The sequence below is a fragment of the Vombatus ursinus genome, unplaced genomic scaffold, assembly GCF_900497805.2.
Source record: "Vombatus ursinus unplaced genomic scaffold, bare-nosed wombat genome assembly UNPS02014828.1, whole genome shotgun sequence".
NCBI lineage: Eukaryota > Metazoa > Chordata > Mammalia > Diprotodontia > Vombatidae > Vombatus > Vombatus ursinus.
The window spans coordinates 772,626-792,305 of NW_020954606.1; the positions used below are offsets into that span (position 1 = coordinate 772,626).

The following is a 19,680-nucleotide window of genomic DNA, read 5'->3' on the forward strand; positions in this document are numbered from 1 at the left end:
CCCAATCCTAGTGATAGGTGCGGCATGTTTGGTTAACTCTGAAAGTGGATCATTATTACTAATTTGTTAGTTTACCTTTTTCCTGCCTTCTGCCCTAAACTCCCTCCCAGCAAAATGATGAACATGGAAGTATTTTCAAAGTGCAAGCTTTCACAGATGGTGGTGGTGACTGACAAATACTGTCAACTGAAATATACATTTCCAAATGTTACTAGGCAGCAAGGTGATACAGTAGATAGAGTACTGGGCCTAGAGCCAAAAAGAGTCATCTTCCTGAGTTCAGATCTGGCCTCATACATGTATTGGCTGTGTGACTCTGGGCAATTCACTTAACCCTGTTTGCCTCAATTTCCTCAACTGTAAAACAGGGATAATAGCACCTATCTCCCAGGGTTGCTATGAGGATCAAATGAAATATCTGTAAAGAACTTACTTAGAACAGTGCCTGGCAAATAATAAGTGCTAAATAAATGCTTATTCCTTTCTTTCTTCATCTTCGTGATCTGAGATTTTGCAAGGGCCTCTCTAATTCCTTCTAATTTTCACTGGCCTCAGAACACTTCGTCTTCTGTAGCATTTGGGGGAAAAAACAGAACAACCATTGGAAATACACTAAACCATGAAATAAACTAACCTGAAAATAGACAAGCTTGGCTTAGACTGGGCTGTCAATCTTCAGAAATTGATAAAGATATGAATAAAGTAGTAATGGAAGCAAAAATGCTTGATCTTGCCAGGTCAAAAAATGAGATTTAACAAAAAATTTATGGGGCAAAATTCTAGCTTCATCCTAATTTTATTCTTTGTTCTACTATCCAATCAATATAAATTGTTAATGATGCATTAACATGCACACATTCCCTGAAGGCATCCTTAATCAGGGGACTAGAGGGGAAGTTAAGTTTTTGCCAGTAATATTCAATAGGAGTTCACATCTTTTACAGCATACAACTGACTGAAAGATGTAGAAAACATAAGATCCCTCTGCGTTTACTATTTACTGACTATAAAAATGCTTTTAATTGGGTAAAGATGCTGCCTTAAAGGCTCTCATACAACAAGGTATCTCATACACACACGTATGTAAGTATTGTTGTTCAGTTGTTTCAGTCGTGTCTAACTCTTTGTGGCCCCATTTGGGATTTTCTTGGCAAAGATGCTGGAGTAGTTGGCCATTTCCTTCTCCAGTTCATTTTACACATGAGGAAACTAAGGCAAACAGGGTTGGGTGGTTTGCTCAGGGTCACACAGCTAATAAGTGTCTGAGGCCACATTTGAACTCAGGTCTTCCTGACTACAGGCCTGGTGCTATGATCACTATGCCACCCTAGCTGACCCCATGTATATAAGTATATATACACACATCAAATCTAAACCTGTTTAATGAAAAGAGTTTTACTCCAATGGTCAATTGTATAATTTCTACTTGAAAAAAAAGTTATGCAAGATTCCTTGGAAGCTAAAGGACAGAACTGTTTTTAATGTCTCTCTGATTTTAAAAATCACATCATGGAAGAGATCCAGGACAGAGTTCAATTTGAAGAGGGATTTCCTATAGATGGGAAGACTTTCTAGAGGTTATTTAGGAGATGACAATATGCTGACTGCATCAAATCCCAGAGAAATGCAATCTCCTTGAGATCCAAAATCACTTTAAAAAGTCTGACCAACAAAACAAAACAAAAAAGAAAAAAAACACATAAGGGGCAGCTAGTTGGTGCAGTGGATACAGCACTGACCCTAGAGTCAGGAGAACCCGAATTCAAATTTGGCCTCAGACACATGATACTCATTAAGCTGTGTGACCCTGGGCAAGTCACTGAACCCCGACTGCTTCAGGGGAAAAAAAAATCTTGACCAATTATCCACACAGGGATAACAAATATGTATTGTCTAGATTACGTTAGCAGTTAGATGAACAATTTATAGAGTTTAGCCACTGGGTATGTGTGCATGGGTGTGCGTGTTTGCACACATTTATATACATATACATATAAACTTGCACAGACAGTGGAAATGGATGTGTTGGAACCAGAATTAAATAAAAGCGCACACTAGACTGCCAACAGGAAATTGCATAGCTATATTAATGACTCCATAATCCTATGTGAAATACCAGCCCACATTTTTAATATCAATATTTTGTTGTTATATGGCTGGGAGGTCATGGATAATTACATATTCTCTGAAGAAATAAAATTAAGTCTCATTCAGAAGACAATGGAGAGAGGCAGGGTTGGTATGAACATGTCGCTATACAAATAAGGCACTGTGAAGAACTAAAATAAGAGACATCATTAAAAAAAGTATAACTGAAAAAGATAGATAGTGGTATGTTACACTGGTGTCTTTGTAATATCAGGAATAGATGAGGAAAGCCTTGGTGGATCCCATGGAAAGTGTATGGGAGGGCATAGACAGGTAGGAGGCTGGTACGCATGACTGGATGGCAATCTGAACTCCTGCACAGAAGATCCTGATCACAGACCATGTGAATATTTGTGTATGGAGCACCATGACTGAAATATTTTAAACCCCTCCTCCCCCTGCCCCAGCTCCTTTTCTGAACATGTCTACCTCCCCATCTGTCTGAAACTGTGGCAGTCACTTAGGTCTTCAAAAGGCACGATCGTTTTCCTCATTATTCTGGTAGCTTTTGTCTATTTGTCATAAACTGGTGAAAAGCAAGAACTTTTAGACTTCTTGACGTGCATCACCTTTTACCTCTCTAGATCACAGAATATTAGAGCTCAACAGAAGAGGCCAATGAACCTTCACACCCTCATTTTATTAGTGAACAACTTTGACATCAAATTTGTCCTAACTCAAAACACCAAACTGATGGAAGAGCCAGGGCTCCTGACTTCCAATCCAGTCCAGAATTCTTTCCATTATATCATGATATTTTTCTCACTTGTTATGTCAATTTAATTAGTAAGCAATATTTTCCAAATAAGCTCTACTTGAACCTTATTGTCAAATATTAACAAAATTACAACACATTTTTATGTTCCTAAATTAGCAAAGACTATTTTAGATCTTTACAGAATGGGGTTCTGTACAGAATAGGTGCTCAATATGTCATTTTTTCAGTGCTTTAAAAACATAAATTTTAACTATTTCCTATGTGACCAACGGTGGTTGAAGGCAGGAGTACGAGAACCAACCTTCAGATTTTTGGGCAATTCCCTCTCTTCATAGCAAACAATTAAACAGTTGTTGGTGCTTCTACAGCTCTCAGAGATGGCAAATCAATACTCTGCTTTTCTAACTTTAAGGTGCACATGGTTGGCTGTAAATCCTTCACAGCTGCATCTTGTCAAATAGGCCAGGAATAGCAGCAAGTATAATTTATGCTAGGTTTTTTTTTTTAATGAGAAAAAGTGTCAGAATAATATGCAAGCTAAAAACTCACATCTTGATTTACTGTTTTAATTTTGAATAGCCTTATGTTGGCATGCCCAGAGACTTCTTTCTGGGGTCAAATGGGTGTGTTTTCCCCCTTTAAGATGATTGCTTTCAAGCCTCTCTGGGGAAGGAGCTTTGCTCAATGCCTCCCAAAATGCAAAAGCTGATTATTTAGGATTCCTACTTAACTCCAAGTCAGACCTATCATATGTATTAATCTACATAGATTAATAAGTAGAACCAAAGACTCACTATGGGCTGCTTTGGTTATGGATAATGAAATGAAACTGGACTGATTTTAATCCACAAACACAATCTGAAACAAGATTCACAGGCAGTAGCTAGCCCAAGACACTGTCACAATGGCTAGAGAGATCTCCTGCCCTTGTCCTCCCTCCAAGACTTTAGAGCAAAAATAGTAATTCACAAGTTTTAGAAGGGAATTCTGAGAAAAATTTGCCTAACTGCTGTATACTACAAAGCAACAGTCATCAAAACTATTTGTTTTTTTCTTTCTCAGAAGGAAAGCAGAAAATTAGGGGAAAATTTATTGACAGTTTATCAGATAAAGGTCTCATATCTAAAACATATAAAGAACTTTGTCAAATCTATAAGAATACGAATCATTCCAGATTGATAAATGGTCAAAGGATATGAACAGGCAGTTTTCCAATGAAGAAATCAAAACAATTTGCAGTCATATAAAAATGTTCTCAATCATTACTGATTAGAGAAATGCAGATTAAAACAACCTTGAAATATTGTTTTCTACCTACCAGATTGGCCAAAATGACGGAAAAGTGACAAATGATGGAAGAGATGTGGAAAACTTGGGACACTAATTGATTGTTGGTGGAACTATGAACTGCATTTTGGAAAGAAATCTGGAATTATGCCTAAAGAGTTATTAAACTGCCTTTGACCTAGCAATAATACTACTTAGTCTATTTCCAAAGATGATTAGGGAGAAAGGAAAAGAATCTATGTGTTCTAAAATGTTTATTGCAGCTCTCTTTGTGATGGCAAAAAACTGGAAATTGCAGAGATCCCCATCAATTGGCGAATGGCTGAACAAATTGTGGTATATGATTGGGATGGAATACTACTGTACTATAAGAAATGATGACCTCAATGATCTTAGAAAAACATGGAAAGACTTGCACGAAATAATGAAGAATGAAATGAGCAGAACCAAGAAAACATTGTATACAGTAACAGCAGGATTCTTTTAAGAATGACTCTAAGCAAATAAGTTATTTTGACTATTATAAATACCCAAATTAACTCTAAATGACATACTAATAAAGATGCCATCTGCATCCAGAGAAAGAAGTGATAAATAGATACACAGAATAATTTTACATATATATGTATATGTATATATACCTATTTGTATTTAATGGCAGCCATCTCTAGGGCAAGATGAAAAAAAGAGAAATTTACATGATAATTTTGTTGCATTTGAAAAGAATAGCAAGTTGTGCATAGTCAATTTGTAGTTTCATGTACAATCATCTTTTTTATTGTACTATGTTATGAAAATGCTTGTTTTATTCCACAAATTAAAAATTAAAATTAAAAACTATTTGGTATTGGTTAAAAAATAGAAAATTTCATCAATGGCAGATCTGATACACAAGATCAAAAAGCAACTGGATACAGTAGCATAACCTTCGATAAATCCAAGGACATAGAAAACAAAGGGAAGGACTCACTTCTGGAAAGACGGAAAGCAGTCTGGAAGAAATGAGGCTTAATCAACAACTCACACTATATACCATAATAAGGTCCAAATGGATGTACTACCTAGACATAAGAGGTCATATCATAAACAAATCAGAGGACAAAAGGAGAAACCTTTCACAGCCTAAGACGGGGAAGAGTTTTTCACTACACAAGGGTTAGAGAAGATGGCAGGAGATAAAATGGACAATTTTGTTTACATACAACTAAATTTTTTTTCTAAAAAAAAAAAAAGATTCAGAAGGGAAATAACTAAGTGGGGAAAATATCTTTGTAGCAAACTTCTGATAAAGGTCTGCTATCCAGGATGTATACATAATTGATATAAATATACAATAACAAGAAACAATCTCAATAGGTAAATAGTCAAAGGAACAGGAAGTTCTCAATGGAAGAAATCCACATGATCAACAGCCATATGGATTAATGCTCCAAATAACAAATAATAAGAGAAATATAAATTAAAATGACTCTGAGCTTCTGCCTCACATCCATCAGACTGGCAAAAGTGATTAAAAAGGAAAAGACAATCGTTTGGGAGACGGGGAACTACGAGAAGACAAAAACACTAATGAAATAAAGTAGTACTGTGAATTGTTCCAACCATGATAGAAAGCAATTTGGAACAATGCCCAAGAAGCAGGGGTGTGCTGGTAAATATTCAACATCTAGCTCTCAACCCCATCCCAAAAGTATATACAACACTCTTTTAAGTTTATTTACATTTTCTCTATCACTTTCTAAAGTCTAATAATCAACAGAACAATGAATCAAGCCTTGATTTGTAGTGTTTTCCAGTCTCCAAGGTGAAAATCTAAGGATTAATTCTCACCAGTTGTTCTGAGCTGGCTCCAGCACACCACTGCCAAGATGTCACTAAACTATGTATATACTCTGATCCAATAATACCACCCCAGGCATATACCCCAAAGGAGATTAAAGAGGAAAAGATCCATGTGTACAAACATATTTATCTAAGCCATTTTTATAGAAAAGAACTGGAAACTTCCAAGAAGTATCCATCGATTGGGACATAGCTGAACAAATCAGACTATATGAATATAATAGTACTGTTCTCTAAGAAATGACTAAAAGGGTGGATTCAGAGAACCCTGGGAATACTCATGTGAACTAATGAATGTTGACTTCACTCTTCAATTCAGTGTTCTGGGGGAGTAGTGATAATGCTACCCCCCACCCCAAAAAAGAAAAGAAATAAAAGAGTGAAAAAAGAAAATCACTTAGAAACCAAAAGGACAGAGCCTAACAAGGGCAATATTTGTACTACCACAATAAATTTTTTATATAGATATAAACTTATATTCTGTATAATCTATATTTTAAAAAGCTGTATGTAATAGGAAAAAATACAAGGCAATTGAGAAGAATCATTATGTAGTTTTGACAGTCAAGACGATTTCATTCCTGGCCCTTATCAAAGCTTTTAAGATGAAGATTTCACAACTATTAAATCTTGATTAGGTGAATCGCAATCCATGATTGCTGGAAAGGAGGAATGCACTAGGGTCTAATACTGAAGTTCCCAGACAAGTAAAGCTAGAGAAAATGCAAACGTACCACCGTTTTTCTGGCTAGCTCTATCTCTCCAATTTTTTCCAGCAGGTCATAGATGAGATCAGTTTGAAAGAGGGCTTCACTGATGGGTGCAGTGTGAGTTTCATTTCCAAGGTAATCAATCAGATCAAAGGCCTTTTTCAGAGACACCTTTCCTAAGCTGGAGTGTCAGAAAATAGGGAAAAAGAATTAATCAGGAAACAAACCAATGACATGAAATTTAAATTTAGTCATGGGATCTAGAAAAAAAGCAGGTTTAAATTTTCTTGCCCAAGTTTAGTTCAGGATAAAAATGAAAACATTTCACAAGGAAGGGGGAAATGGAATGATAAGTTAATTTTTGAACCAATATATCACTTGAAAATAGCTGCTCATGTGGGAAAAGGATTAAATGTTCTTAGAGAGTAGGGAGAGGACTGATTTCAATTTAGACTTTCTGCAGAGAGGTAAGAGAGGTAAGCAATATAATGTTTTCCTTTTGGCATACATACAAAGCTGTTAAGATGTTTTACAGAACTCTTATTTTTCAGAAAAGATTTTAGAGTAGTGGGGGAAGTTATGCTCATAATGGAGAACTATAAAGGTGGGAAAAGGTTATTCAATATAAAGGAAAATAAATGGTGATCAACAGCTGTCAAAGCACCACACCCAAACAACAACAAACCTTGCCCATTGTTCAGTCAAAGGTCCATCAGAAATAGAAAAGCGAAATATCTTATTTGTGTACTAAATTTTGGAGCTGGATGAGACTTTATCTGAGGATCCACATTTAAGTAAAATGAGTTTCCAAAAGGTACAGAGATTTATTCAAGTCATTTCCCTGCTGGAAAAAAAAAAACCCCAAAAACCTGCAATGGTTCATTACTGCCTACTGAATCAAAGCCTTCCTTAATCTGGCATGACCCTATCTAGCTACTTTTGTTTTTCCTAAGACCTCCATGCTCCAAAATAAGTTCCCTTTGCCCCAGACACTCCAGTCCTTCCTGACTATTCTTCAAGCTGTACATTACTGCTTTTCTGACCTCACTTATGCTGGTCCTCCAGCCCAGAATGAACCCTCCCTTTGCAGAAGTCCATTCTAATCTTCCCTATCCTTCAAGGCCCAATTCAAACTATCTCTCTCCTGACTACTGCAGTCCACTACTGACCTCTCTTCACTTAATACCACATACCTTGGCATTTATTTATTTACAAATTCTTTCAGTGTTTATCAAATCTCCTCAATTTGACTGTAATCTTTAAGTAGAAAGGACACATCTTACATTTATTTCATATGTCAAATTAGGATCAAACCACCTAACATCTCCTAGATATTTTAAAGTTCTATAAAGGTTTATGCATCCCATGGTCTCATAGTTATTCTCAACCTTAAGAAAGAGAAGTACATTTGAAAGGAAAGAAAGAGAAATAGCAATGGTCTAAGAAGGGCTGTGTAGCAGCATGGGAAACCCAGGGATCTTATCAGATGTCAGTGAAGTTAATGAGTAACAATGAAGTGGAACATTTAAACTAAACGCATTTAAAAAAGAATTTCCTTAAAAATGAGACTTTTGTTTGGTTTGAGCTGTGCTTCCTCTGTAAAGCTTCCTAAATTGTCATCCTCTGAACACCTTTAGCAATTATTAGTTTCTTCATCTGTAAAATGGAGATAAAAATGGCACCTACCTTCCAGGGCTACTGTGATGGTCAAATAAGATAACTGAAAAGAGTAGCACAGTGGATAGAGCATTGGACCTGGAGTCAGGAAGACTTCTCTTCCAGAGTTCAAATCTGGTCTCAGACACTTAATAGCTTAACCCTGTTTGCCTCAGTTTCCTTATCTATAGATGGAAAGGCAAACCATTCCAGTATCTTTGCTAAGAAAACCCTACGAGAGGTCATGAAGAGTTGAACACAGCCAAAAAACGACTGAACAACAACAGCACAAGGCTGGGCATGTGGTAAGAGCTATATAAAAGTTATTATCATCTTCAATATAGTAGTATATTTGCAGCATATAGTAAGCAGTTAATAAACACATGTTACTTGTTGACTGAATTACAATACATTTAGCAACTGCTGTCTTTATACTTATTGCTCTTCTACATAATGCCTAAAATATACACCCTACTACTCACCTCTTCTTCTTAGAATCCTTGGAGACTCAGTTAAAATGCTACCTTTCTACATAAATTTTTTTCTGATCCCCCCAGATGATAGGACCTTTGCCACAAAAACCTACCTCATGTCTCTATCTAAATACACATATATTTAGATGCTGACTCCCTCACTAGACTGTAAGCACCACAAGGGTAGTCTTTTACTACCGACTTTGAATTCCCAGCACCTAATAGTTTGCTAGATGAGTGTGACATCACTAGTTTTGTCATGAATTATGACTTAAAGCCTTTACTTAAATTTATATTTGTTTGTGTCTTCTCTCTTTAACTAGATTCAAGGATCCTTGGGAACAGGTCCTGGGTTTTACACTTCTGGATAACCCCTCCAGCTCTCTGTAAAGTGTAATTCATGGTAGGGAGTAAATATTTATTGGTTTGATTAGGACATTTATAAGTAACATTTTCCAAAGACTCACATCAAGAGGAACTAACTCCTTACCTTGAAAGTTCAAATATATTGTTGATAAGGCCAGCTCGGTCTCTGTCACTCAGGACACTAATGTTTCTTTGCAATTGCTTAATTAATGCTTCCCAGTCAGGATCTGCATAGTGTACTATGTAGTACCCAGTCACATCCACATTGAACTTAACCCACTGCACTTCTTCTGTAAGATTGAGGACATCTAATTCAGACAAAAGAGGGAGAGAAGGATAGACCATCAGTTAACAAATGGCAGCTTTGTTCTATTTCAAAATTAGAAATTTCATATTTTAAAAATAATCGTTTTCCTAGGAAATCAATTCTATATTCCCTATTAGAGTTATTACCCTGCTTATAAAACAAAAATGTAGTAGTGAAATAAGCATATTACATCTACTTCTCTAAAATTTCTTAGAAAACCTTTAAGTGGTAGAAGGCAGCAATATAACTGATTACTCCAATATTTTTCTTGAAGGCCAAAGAAATGAGGAATATAAAAAAGGCATTTGTCCAAATACCTGACATCATAGGAAGAAGTAGTTACACTAAGGCCCTCTAGGTCCTGAATCTAATCTTCACAGAACAAATCCCCTTAATAAAAGGATTTGTTCTGTAAAACTTAGACTCAGTTAAAAAGCAGTACCCAAGGGCCTAGAAGGCCACTTGTGGCCTCCAGGCCACAGGTTCCCCACCCCTGCACTAAGCAAATAAAGGAAACACTGTTATTGTGTAAACAGTAATGGTAATGGTAAGCAACAGTTTTGTCTAGGATGGTGAATGGGCAGTAAAGACCATTCCACAGAGTGTTTTCTGTAAGGAGAATTTGTTTTGTATTAAACACTCCCCTGTTTTATGGTTCAAATCCTTTGTCCGCTGCTTATTACCTCTGTGACCTTAAGCAAGTCTCTTAAGCTTCAGGGGACTCAACTCTTTAAATTGAGGAGGTTGGACAAGATGGCCCTCCCTCTCAGTTCTAGACTAGGCCTACTGAATGGAAGACAGCCCCAAACCTACTTTAGATGAGATTTAGTAGCTCAATGATTCAAGAGATTCCCAGCAACAGGTCCTTGTTAGCAAGTTAAAGGCTTTCAGTTCTGTTCACTCCAAAATCATGTCCAATTTTCTCTGATGAATATTCTTAAATCTAACAAATTCTCAGATCCTGGCTACCAAGTTAACTTGACATTTAGAAAATTCAAATATGACACTTGTCCTATCACATGGTACTGAATTCTACTTAGTTATTCCCACTCTTGCACAGTTGCGTTTTATTGTCAAAATAACTTAAAAAGGAAGCCTGCAAACACTTGGTACAATAGCAATGACCTGCCTATGAACCCTCTCTGATTTCTCTGGCACAGACCAAAATTGGTCTAATGTAGTCTAAGGTACTTCTCCCGAAATATACTCAAGGGCAAAGTGAAAGAGTAATAATGACGATGATGACAATGACAACAACGATGATGATAATGATGAAAACAAGCTAGCACTTTTAATAGCACCTACTATATAACAGTGTCAAGTATTGCCTCATTTGGTGGCAGGTACTATTTTTATCCCCATTTTACAGATGGGGAAACTGAGGCACAGAGTGGTACAGTGACTTGCCCAAGGTCACACAGATAGTAAGAAGCTGAGGCCAAATTTGAACCTGGCTCTTACTGACCTAAGGGGTAGACCTAAGGATTTTACTCAAATATATATGGTATATCTCAGGAGTTATAACACGTGCTTAGGTTCTTTTCTCTCTCTCTACACACACACACACACACACACACACACACACACACACACGGAGACCTTAACTCAAATTTATGTATCAATCCAAGAGCAAAAAGCAATGCCCTAACTGGTAATGTATTGATTTCTTCTTTTCTTCATTTTTGTTAAGAGATAAAGAATTCTTCTGACTCACTCATAGGCAGCTAGGTAGCATTGTGGATAAAGCACCAGGCCTAGAGTCAGGAAGACCCAAGTTCAAATTTGGCCTCAGACACTTAACAGTTGTGAGATCCTGGACAAATCACATAACCTCTGTTTGCCTCAGTTTCCTCATCCGTAAAATGGAAAGAATACCACTTATATCCCAGAGTTGTTGTGAGGATTAAATGAGATATTTGTAAAGTGCTTAGCACAGTGTCAGGCACATAGTAGGCACTACATAAATGCTATCTATCATCATCATCATTATTATTAATCAATAAACATGTATTATGGCACCTACTATGTGTCAGGCACTGTGCTAAGCTATAGGGATACAAAAGGAGGCAAAAGAAAATCTCTGCCCCAAGAAACTTACAATCTAATGGGACTCCTAAATTTTAGCACTGACTCCTAAATCAAGCAATGTCTCAATGATCAGACCATCACTGCTAATATTAATAAATACGGCAAATGTTTAGATGAAAAAGATTTATTAAGCTTTAAGTATCCTGCATCTCTGCATAGATGGGAAAATATAAATGATTTAATCTTTTTTTAAATCTGTAACTAGTAGAATTTCAATTGTCAATATTAATATGGTAGTCACACATACAGTGATATATTCATTAACATATTAATTATTATTAAATAGGTTGATTATACTAACATAATCATTATTTATTAATGAATATTAAATGTAATATATTAACATAGTAGTCACAAATGGCATAGGCAGATTAGACAGTCAAGCTTATTCCTTTGCCAAAGCTGAATAGAGTTGTCAGGAACAGCAGAATCAGCAGCAGTCATGCCAAGTGAGAGATATTTTAAATTTATCCCTAACAAAATAAGTTAGCCTTATTCATTGGCTAATCTGAAAATTGCTGACCAGGACTTATTAAAATGTGCAGGTTGGGAAAGACTCATCTGTGAACCAAAAATCTTTCTTATTTGGGGAAGAGTCAGGGAATACTAGAAGTGGTACAACTTTGTCATAGGACCGACTGGAAGAAAATGTCCACTTACAGATGGTTGATAAGTAACTTGACACAACATCAAAATACCACGAGAGTCCAGATGGTAGAAAGAATGCTGCTGGCATTAGGACATCAGCATACAAAGGAATGGGATGAATGACATATTTAAAAAGAGGTACTATTTTAAAGAAATCAGTGACTTCTGTTTGTCTTTTCCATATCTTCCAAATGATTTTGAATAGTGACTCAAACTACAGGCATGGAGAAATAGCAAAAATGTACAAAAGTAAGTATATCCCATAGTAAAACCCAGAGAAGGCAACTCCAGTGTGTTTGTTTTTTTTGTTTGTTTTTTTTTGTGTGTGTGTTCTTAATACAATCAGTGGCAGAATAACTTTTATTTTTGCACATAGTTAATGATCAAACTGCAAACTTAAATGCAGATGAAACGATTCAGTATTAGTTTATCAAGTATCTGTCAGAGTAATAAAAAGTCAACCACTGTTTTTATAAAGGAACATCTGAGTTGTGCTCTAAAATGGTAGAGCAGTAAGAAATCATAGTCTGTCAACAAGCATTTAAGTGCTTGCTATGTGTCTGGTATTGTGCAAAGTTCTGGAAACAGAAATAAAGACAAAAACAGGGTCCCAACATTCAAAGAGGTTATATTCTTCAACCTCTCTTCATTCTTCTCCAGGATGCCCTGCTGACCCATCTCCACAGAGCTTTGTTTACCGTGCCATAGAAAACTCTTCACCCTGGAAGCTCACTCTACCCCTGGACCACTGGGCTACTTTTCACACTGGAAGTATCCTTCACTCTTGTGGCTACTCTTTCTGGTTAGCTGGTTCTTCCCAAACTTGCACTTTAAGGAGACAGTCCAGGATAACCGTACCTTCATTCCTCTCCAGGCTGCACTGCTAACTCAATTCCAAAGGACTTTTTCTATCATATCCAAGTCAGGTACCTTCACCCCGCCTCCTCCAATAAAGACTGCCTTTCCTTCTGCTTGCATTTATTCCCAGCACTTAGCAGAGTCCCTGGAACATATTAAGGACTTGATAAATGCTGGTCAACTTGTCAATTGATATCCTAATGGGGAAAGCAGCATGCAAATTATATATGTGCAAGATACACCAATCAATCAACATTTACTAGCCTCCGACAGGCTAGGCATGGTACAGAGTGCTATGGATACAAAGAGGCAGAAAACAGACCTTTCTTTCAAGGTTCTCACAATCTAATGGGAGGAAACAATATGCAAACAAATTGATACATATAAGTTACATATAGGATAAATAGAGAATAATTAACAGAGGGAAGGAATTAGAAATAAGACCAGTTGGGCAAGGCTTCTTGTAGAAAGCAGGATTTTAGTTGGGACTTCAAGGAAGCCAAGGAGGTCAGTAGTAGAGAGGAGGACAGAGAATATTCCAGGCATGGGGGAAAGCTAGAGAATATGTCCAGAGCCAAGAGCTTTGTCTTGTTCATGCAACAGTCAGAAGGCCAATGTCACTGGATCGAAGGGTATGTGCCAGGGAGTATATAGGAAGACTGGAAAGGTAGGAGGATTATGAAAGGCTTTGACTGCCAAACAAAAGATTTTCTATTTGATCCTGAAGGTGACAGGAAGCCACTAGAGTTTATTGAGTGGGCGGGGGGATGGGGATGAGGGTGGCATAGTCAGCTCTGCATTTTATAGGAAAATAACTTTAGTGGCTAAATGGAGGCTAGATTGAAGTGGGGATAGGCTTCAGGCAGGCAGAACTACTAACAGGCTATTAAAGTAATCAAGACCCAAGGTGATAAGGGCCTTCAACTAGAGTGATGGCAGTTCAGAGGAGGAAAAGAGGCATATTAGAGAGATGTTGCAAAGATGAAATTTACTGATCTTAACGATAGACTGGACACAGAGGATAAAAGATAATGAGAAGTCCTTGCAACCTTGAGGGTCTGGGAAGATAGTATGATGCTCTCTACAATAACAGGGAAGGTAGGAAATGGGGAAAGTTTAGAGGGAAAGATAAGGAGTTCTGTTTTAGACATGTGGAGAACTGGACATCCCTTTCAAGATGTCTGAAAGGCAGCTGGAGATGTGAGCTTGCAGATCAGCAGAGGGTATGGGAGAGGATGGGTCAATTGAGAATAGCCAACACAGAGATAATAATTAAATCCACAGGAGCTGATGAGATCACCAAGTGAAGTAGTACAGAGTGGGAAGAGAGCAGAACAGAACCCATCTGGACTGAGGACTCAACAAAAAAGACTCAGAGGGTACAGTCAAGACAGGTGGGAGGAAACGGGACAGAGTGGTGTCCTGAAAACTTGGAGAGAGGAGAGTACCAAGGAAGAGGTGATCAATAGCGTCAGAGGCCACAGAGAGGTCAAAGAGAATGAGGATTGAGAAAAAGTCAGGATATTTGGCAACTGAGAGATCATTGGTAACTTTGGAGAGGGCAGTTGCAGTGGAATAATAATGTCAGAAGCCAGAAGAGATGAAGTGGAGGCAGCTATTACAGATAGACTTTACAAGGAGTTCAGCCACCAAGAGCAGAAAAGATACAAGACGATGACAAATGACGGAATGATTGGGTGAGGGTTTTTTCAGGATAGGGGAGATATTAGAATGTTTGTAGACAGTCGGAAATGAGTCAGTAGAGAGGGAGAGACTGAAAATAAATGAGAATGGGGATGACAGAGGGGGCAGTCTGTTGGAGGAGACAGGAAGGAAGAGGATCACTTGAGAGGGGTTGCCTTGGTAAGGAGAAAGGCCATTTCATAATGTAAGACAGGAGTGACTGAAAGTGTAATCTGTGTAATTTCTTCTGTCCCTATCCCATTTTTCACAATCAATACCTTGTGTGAATAAGTCAAGTTAGAGTTATTTTAATTGCATACCATAACTTTTTTCTCATTGTTGTTCTTTCTGTTAGCTCTGCATTAGTTTTTATCTTTGTTCTAATGAGTCAATGGTCTGAAAAGGCAGACAGTTGACTTCCCAATGTCTCCTCCATCAGTAATGAATCATTTCTTATCTGTTAAAATACACTCAATTTGGTCTTTTGTGATGTTATGTGACATTATCCAGCATCTACTAATTCTTCTCTTAAATAAAATACTCATGATTTATAGGTGTGAGGCTTCTCTGCTGCCTAAAAGTCTGGCTTCTTTCAATCCTCATTCCTGATCCATATTTTCAAACATATTTTTCGTCATCCATGCCTAATCTCATTGCTGAATCTGAATCACTGAGAAGTATATTAAAAGCTGATTTAATTTGAACAGTCTTGTCAACTTCTTCATAGATTTTCTCTAATTATTGTCCATTTATGTTGCTCTTTTTGCAAATACTTATCATGGACATCTCTGTGTGACCCTGGACAAGTCACCTAACCCTGTGTGCCTCAGTTCCTCATCTGTAAAATGAGCTGGAGAAATGGCAAACCACTCCAGTCAGTATCTTTGCCAAGAAAATCCCAAATGGGGTCATGAAGAGTTAGACACGACTGAAATGACTGAACAACAAATCGTGAACGTTGTGATATGGGATGACCAAATATCTCATAAAACATTTCTTTCTATCTTTGGACAAAAATTAAAATCAATCCTGGTAGCAACTTTATTTGCCTCTCTCCAGGGAGAAACTGTAAGCCATAGCTACAAATTTCCTCCTGCCTTCTGGTTTTGTTTAAGATTTTCTGTCAAGACCAATAAAATACAATTCCTCTGATACCATGTATATTTGCTGGTCACTGGACAAGTGGTTCTTACATTTAGAGCAGCAATAACTAAGTCAATGTTTCTGGATGGTTTAAAAATTGTGTGATTCACAGTCTACACTGATGTCCATGAACATTTAAAAAATATGCTGATAATTACATTTTAACATAAGTTTATTTTGTAATATTATATATTTGATTTTGTACATTTAAAAACATTCTGAAAAGGGATCCAGAGGCTTCACCAGACTGATAAGAGGGTCTGTGACATACAAGAAGATTAAGAACACTTGTTTTATATACCCCGTTAGTGCCCTGACACCATCACTGCAGAACAGGACCACGGATCATTTTGTATTTTTCTTTATTTTATTGGTTGCCATGGTCAATGAATTTGTGACCACATGGCCAATCTACTGGTAATAAGCCTTTGTGTACTTAGCTAGGGTGGTCCTCTCAAAGTATACTCAGTTTGTTGCCAAGAATGTCCTTGAAGCATTTCCAATGTGGTACTGGAGTAAAGAGCCGGTACTCTGATGAAAAGCCTCTGAGAACCTACAATTGCCTCCATGCCATGGCTTTGGAGTAGAACTTTGTGTAGGGAGCTGAACCTTAGTCTTTATGACTGTGTTTCTTAGTGCCTTACTCATTATGTTGAGTTATCTCTACTTAAAAATGGAAAAAGCAGTGTGGCTTAATGGAGAGAGGACTAGATTCCAAGACACGAAGACCTGGATTCAAATCCTTTCTATGACACTTAGTAACTGAGGATAACCATGGTCAATTTGCTTCAGCTTCCTGAGTCTCAGTTTCCTCATCTGTAAAATAGGAATTGTAATCTCCACTTCAAAGACTTATGAGGCTCACAAGGGTCAATGTACAGAAAGCATTCTGCAAATATTAAGGAGTAGAGAGAAATCCTGTAACAGTAAGGAGAAATCCTAACTACTACTCACGAAGAATATAATTAAGAGGTCACCAAGAACTCTGGAGATTTCAGTTGAATTATTACCCTCCCCCAGATATATAAAGTGGAAATAAAAGGGATATATTAAAAAAATGTAAAATACTCAAATTATTATAATTGTAATCCAAAATTCACAATATATTAACAGTGTTAAACTACCAAGTCACAGGATTTATTTCCAAATGCTTTTTATAGAAATAAAAAGAAGACAACTATAAAAAGATTAATTTTTTATGATTAGAACATGCCAATGATGAAAATGATGGTATTAATTAAAATATTTATATATTTCCTACTATACAACAAAACTACCAAGAGGTTAACTTATTGAACTAGACAAAATAACAGCAAAATCATTTGGAAGAACTAAAGGAATTATCAAGGGAAATAATGGGTAAAAAAAAGGAGTGATAGAGTTTTAGCACTATAAGATCTAAAACTATGATATAAAGAAAGCATTAATCACTAAAGACTATTTGGTACTGGTTAAAGAAAAAGTTGATCAACAGAATAAACCAGGTAAGTAAGGAAACCATTAGCATCTAACACTAGTCAGTGTTCAATAAAACACAGAATGAAATCTTTGGGGTTGGGGATGATGGTGGTGGTGAGCAAAGACTCTCTATTATGCCATAACTTCTGGGCAAGCCCAGAAAGTAGTTAGCCAGAAAACTGGTTGAAATCAGCATCTTCCATCATAAATCACAAAAACTTCCAATGGCTTTGTGACTATGTATAAATTTTTTTTAAAAAAAAAGAAAAAAGAAAGGAAGTGATTATTTCAAAAATGGCTCTATGGAAAGTTCTTAACCAAACAAAGGATGGTGATGATCATAAAAGAGGAAAGAAGGTAATTTTTAATATATAAAAAGTTTTTGTACAAACTATCAATACAGCTAAAATAGCAAAACCACTGACTTGGTAAGAAAAAAATCTTTGCAACAAATACTATAAAAGTCTGATATCCAAAATATATGGAGATTTGAAAAAAGTATCAAATGGTCAAGATCAAATGGTGTTCCACAATGGATAAGTGATCAAAGAAAAGTCTTTCAAAAAAAGAAATGCACACTGTCCACAACATGAAAAAATGTTGCAAATAACAAATGATTAAAAAAAAAACAAATTTAAATAAATCCGAGATTGTGCTTTATGACTAGCAAACTACCATCAAAGAAGTTAAAATATGGAAAAGTTAATGATGGAGGGAATGAAGGAAAGCAGGTACATTGTGAAATGACTAAACCGTTCCAGAAATCAACTTGGAATTAATAACATAAGTAACAGCTAGGTGACACAGTGTCCTGGAGTCTATAAAACCTGAGTTCAATTTTGGCCTTCAGGTACTTACCAGCTGTGTGACCCTGGGCAAGTCACTTAACTCTGGTTGCCTCAGTTTCCTTACCTGTAAAATGAGCTGGAGAAGAAAATGGCAAGCCACTCTAGTGTCTTTGCCAAGAAAACCCCAAATGGAGTCACAAAAAGTTGGACATGACTGAACAACGACAAAAATCACTAAACCGTTCATACCATTTAAATTAGAACTATCACAACTACCTTCAAGGAGGTCAAAAACAAAAAGGGTGGTCGTTTATATAGCAAAACATTCACAGCAACATTTTTTGTGGCAGCAAAATATTGCAAACAAGGCGGATGCCCATTAATTGGCAAATAATTACAGTAAATGAACATGACAGATTATTATATTACAAAAATAAGGAACATGAACTCAGAGAAACTTGAAAAGATTTGTATTAACTGCTATGGAACAAAGAATGTAGAACTAAGATAATAATATAAAAATAATTCCAATAATGTAAAGGAAAATATCACTAAAACAAATCAAAATTCAGACTGATACAATACAGTAACCAATTTTTATCCCAAAACACGACAACTCTGGGTGGTAGAAGCTATTATTATCTCCATTTTTCAGATGAGGAAACTGAGGCAAACAGAAGTCAAGTGCCTTGTCCGACTTAACACAGGAAGTGTCTGAGGTCAAACCTAAATTCAGATCTTTCTGCTTCCAGGCCCAACTCTCTATCCACTGTGCCACCCAGCTGCCTAGATGATGTAAAAAAATATTAAAAGGATCAATAAGCCATTAAAAAAGAAAATTCTATGCAAATGTAAAGTGTTATATACGATACCTGATTTTTTGTTTAGTAATGTCACATATGGATATTCTTGTGGCTTATAGTCACTAGTGATGTAAGAGAGTGGAATATGCCACAGGTGGCTATAAAGAGAAAAAATTGTTGAAGAATTATTATTACTTTATTTTTAACTGGCTATATAACTGAATTTTTTTTTGAAAGAGTCAACTAAATTTTTAAAGCTATTATTTCAAGAGTTAATTCATCAAACTACAGTATTCCACAAACAAGTCTGATTTATGCAAGACATTCAAAAAGTTCCTCCCCCCTCAATCTGGCAAATAAAAACATTAGGAAAATCAAACAGAAGTATATTTTGATGAATTAAAAACCTGAATACAAAAAACTTCTTCCTAAACATGGCCTTCACTTTTTCTAACCTGCAACCAAAATCTTAAAAATTCTATTTTGAAGGGAAAAAAGAGAGTATATTCTCACACTTGAGAGTTACATAGACAAATCATCAATACCAGTGGTTTCCCAACTCAAAACTATTTTAGGCTAGGAAAATATCCAATTCTCTGTCATAGAACAGTCTCCCTTCTACATGCTAGGCTTAGTGGTTCTGGGGGTGTGTGTGTCTGTGTGTGTGTGTGTGTGTGTGTGTGTGTGTGTGTGTGTGTGTGTGT

The 19,680-nt window shown here is 36.6% G+C and overlaps 1 protein-coding gene across 1 annotated transcript in view; it reads right to left on the bottom strand.

Annotated features, from left to right (window-relative positions):
• LNPEP (leucyl and cystinyl aminopeptidase) overlaps positions 1-19,680 on the bottom strand; it is a 125,703-nt gene that overhangs the window by 16,351 nt on the left and 89,672 nt on the right. The window contains exons 11-13 of the mRNA XM_027838469.1: positions 19,046-19,134; positions 9,325-9,508; positions 6,730-6,886 (exon numbers count right to left, since the gene is read on the bottom strand). Of these exons, the coding sequence (XP_027694270.1) occupies positions 6,730-6,886; positions 9,325-9,508; positions 19,046-19,134 (430 nt within the window). The remainder of the gene's footprint in view (positions 1-6,729; positions 6,887-9,324; positions 9,509-19,045; positions 19,135-19,680) is intronic.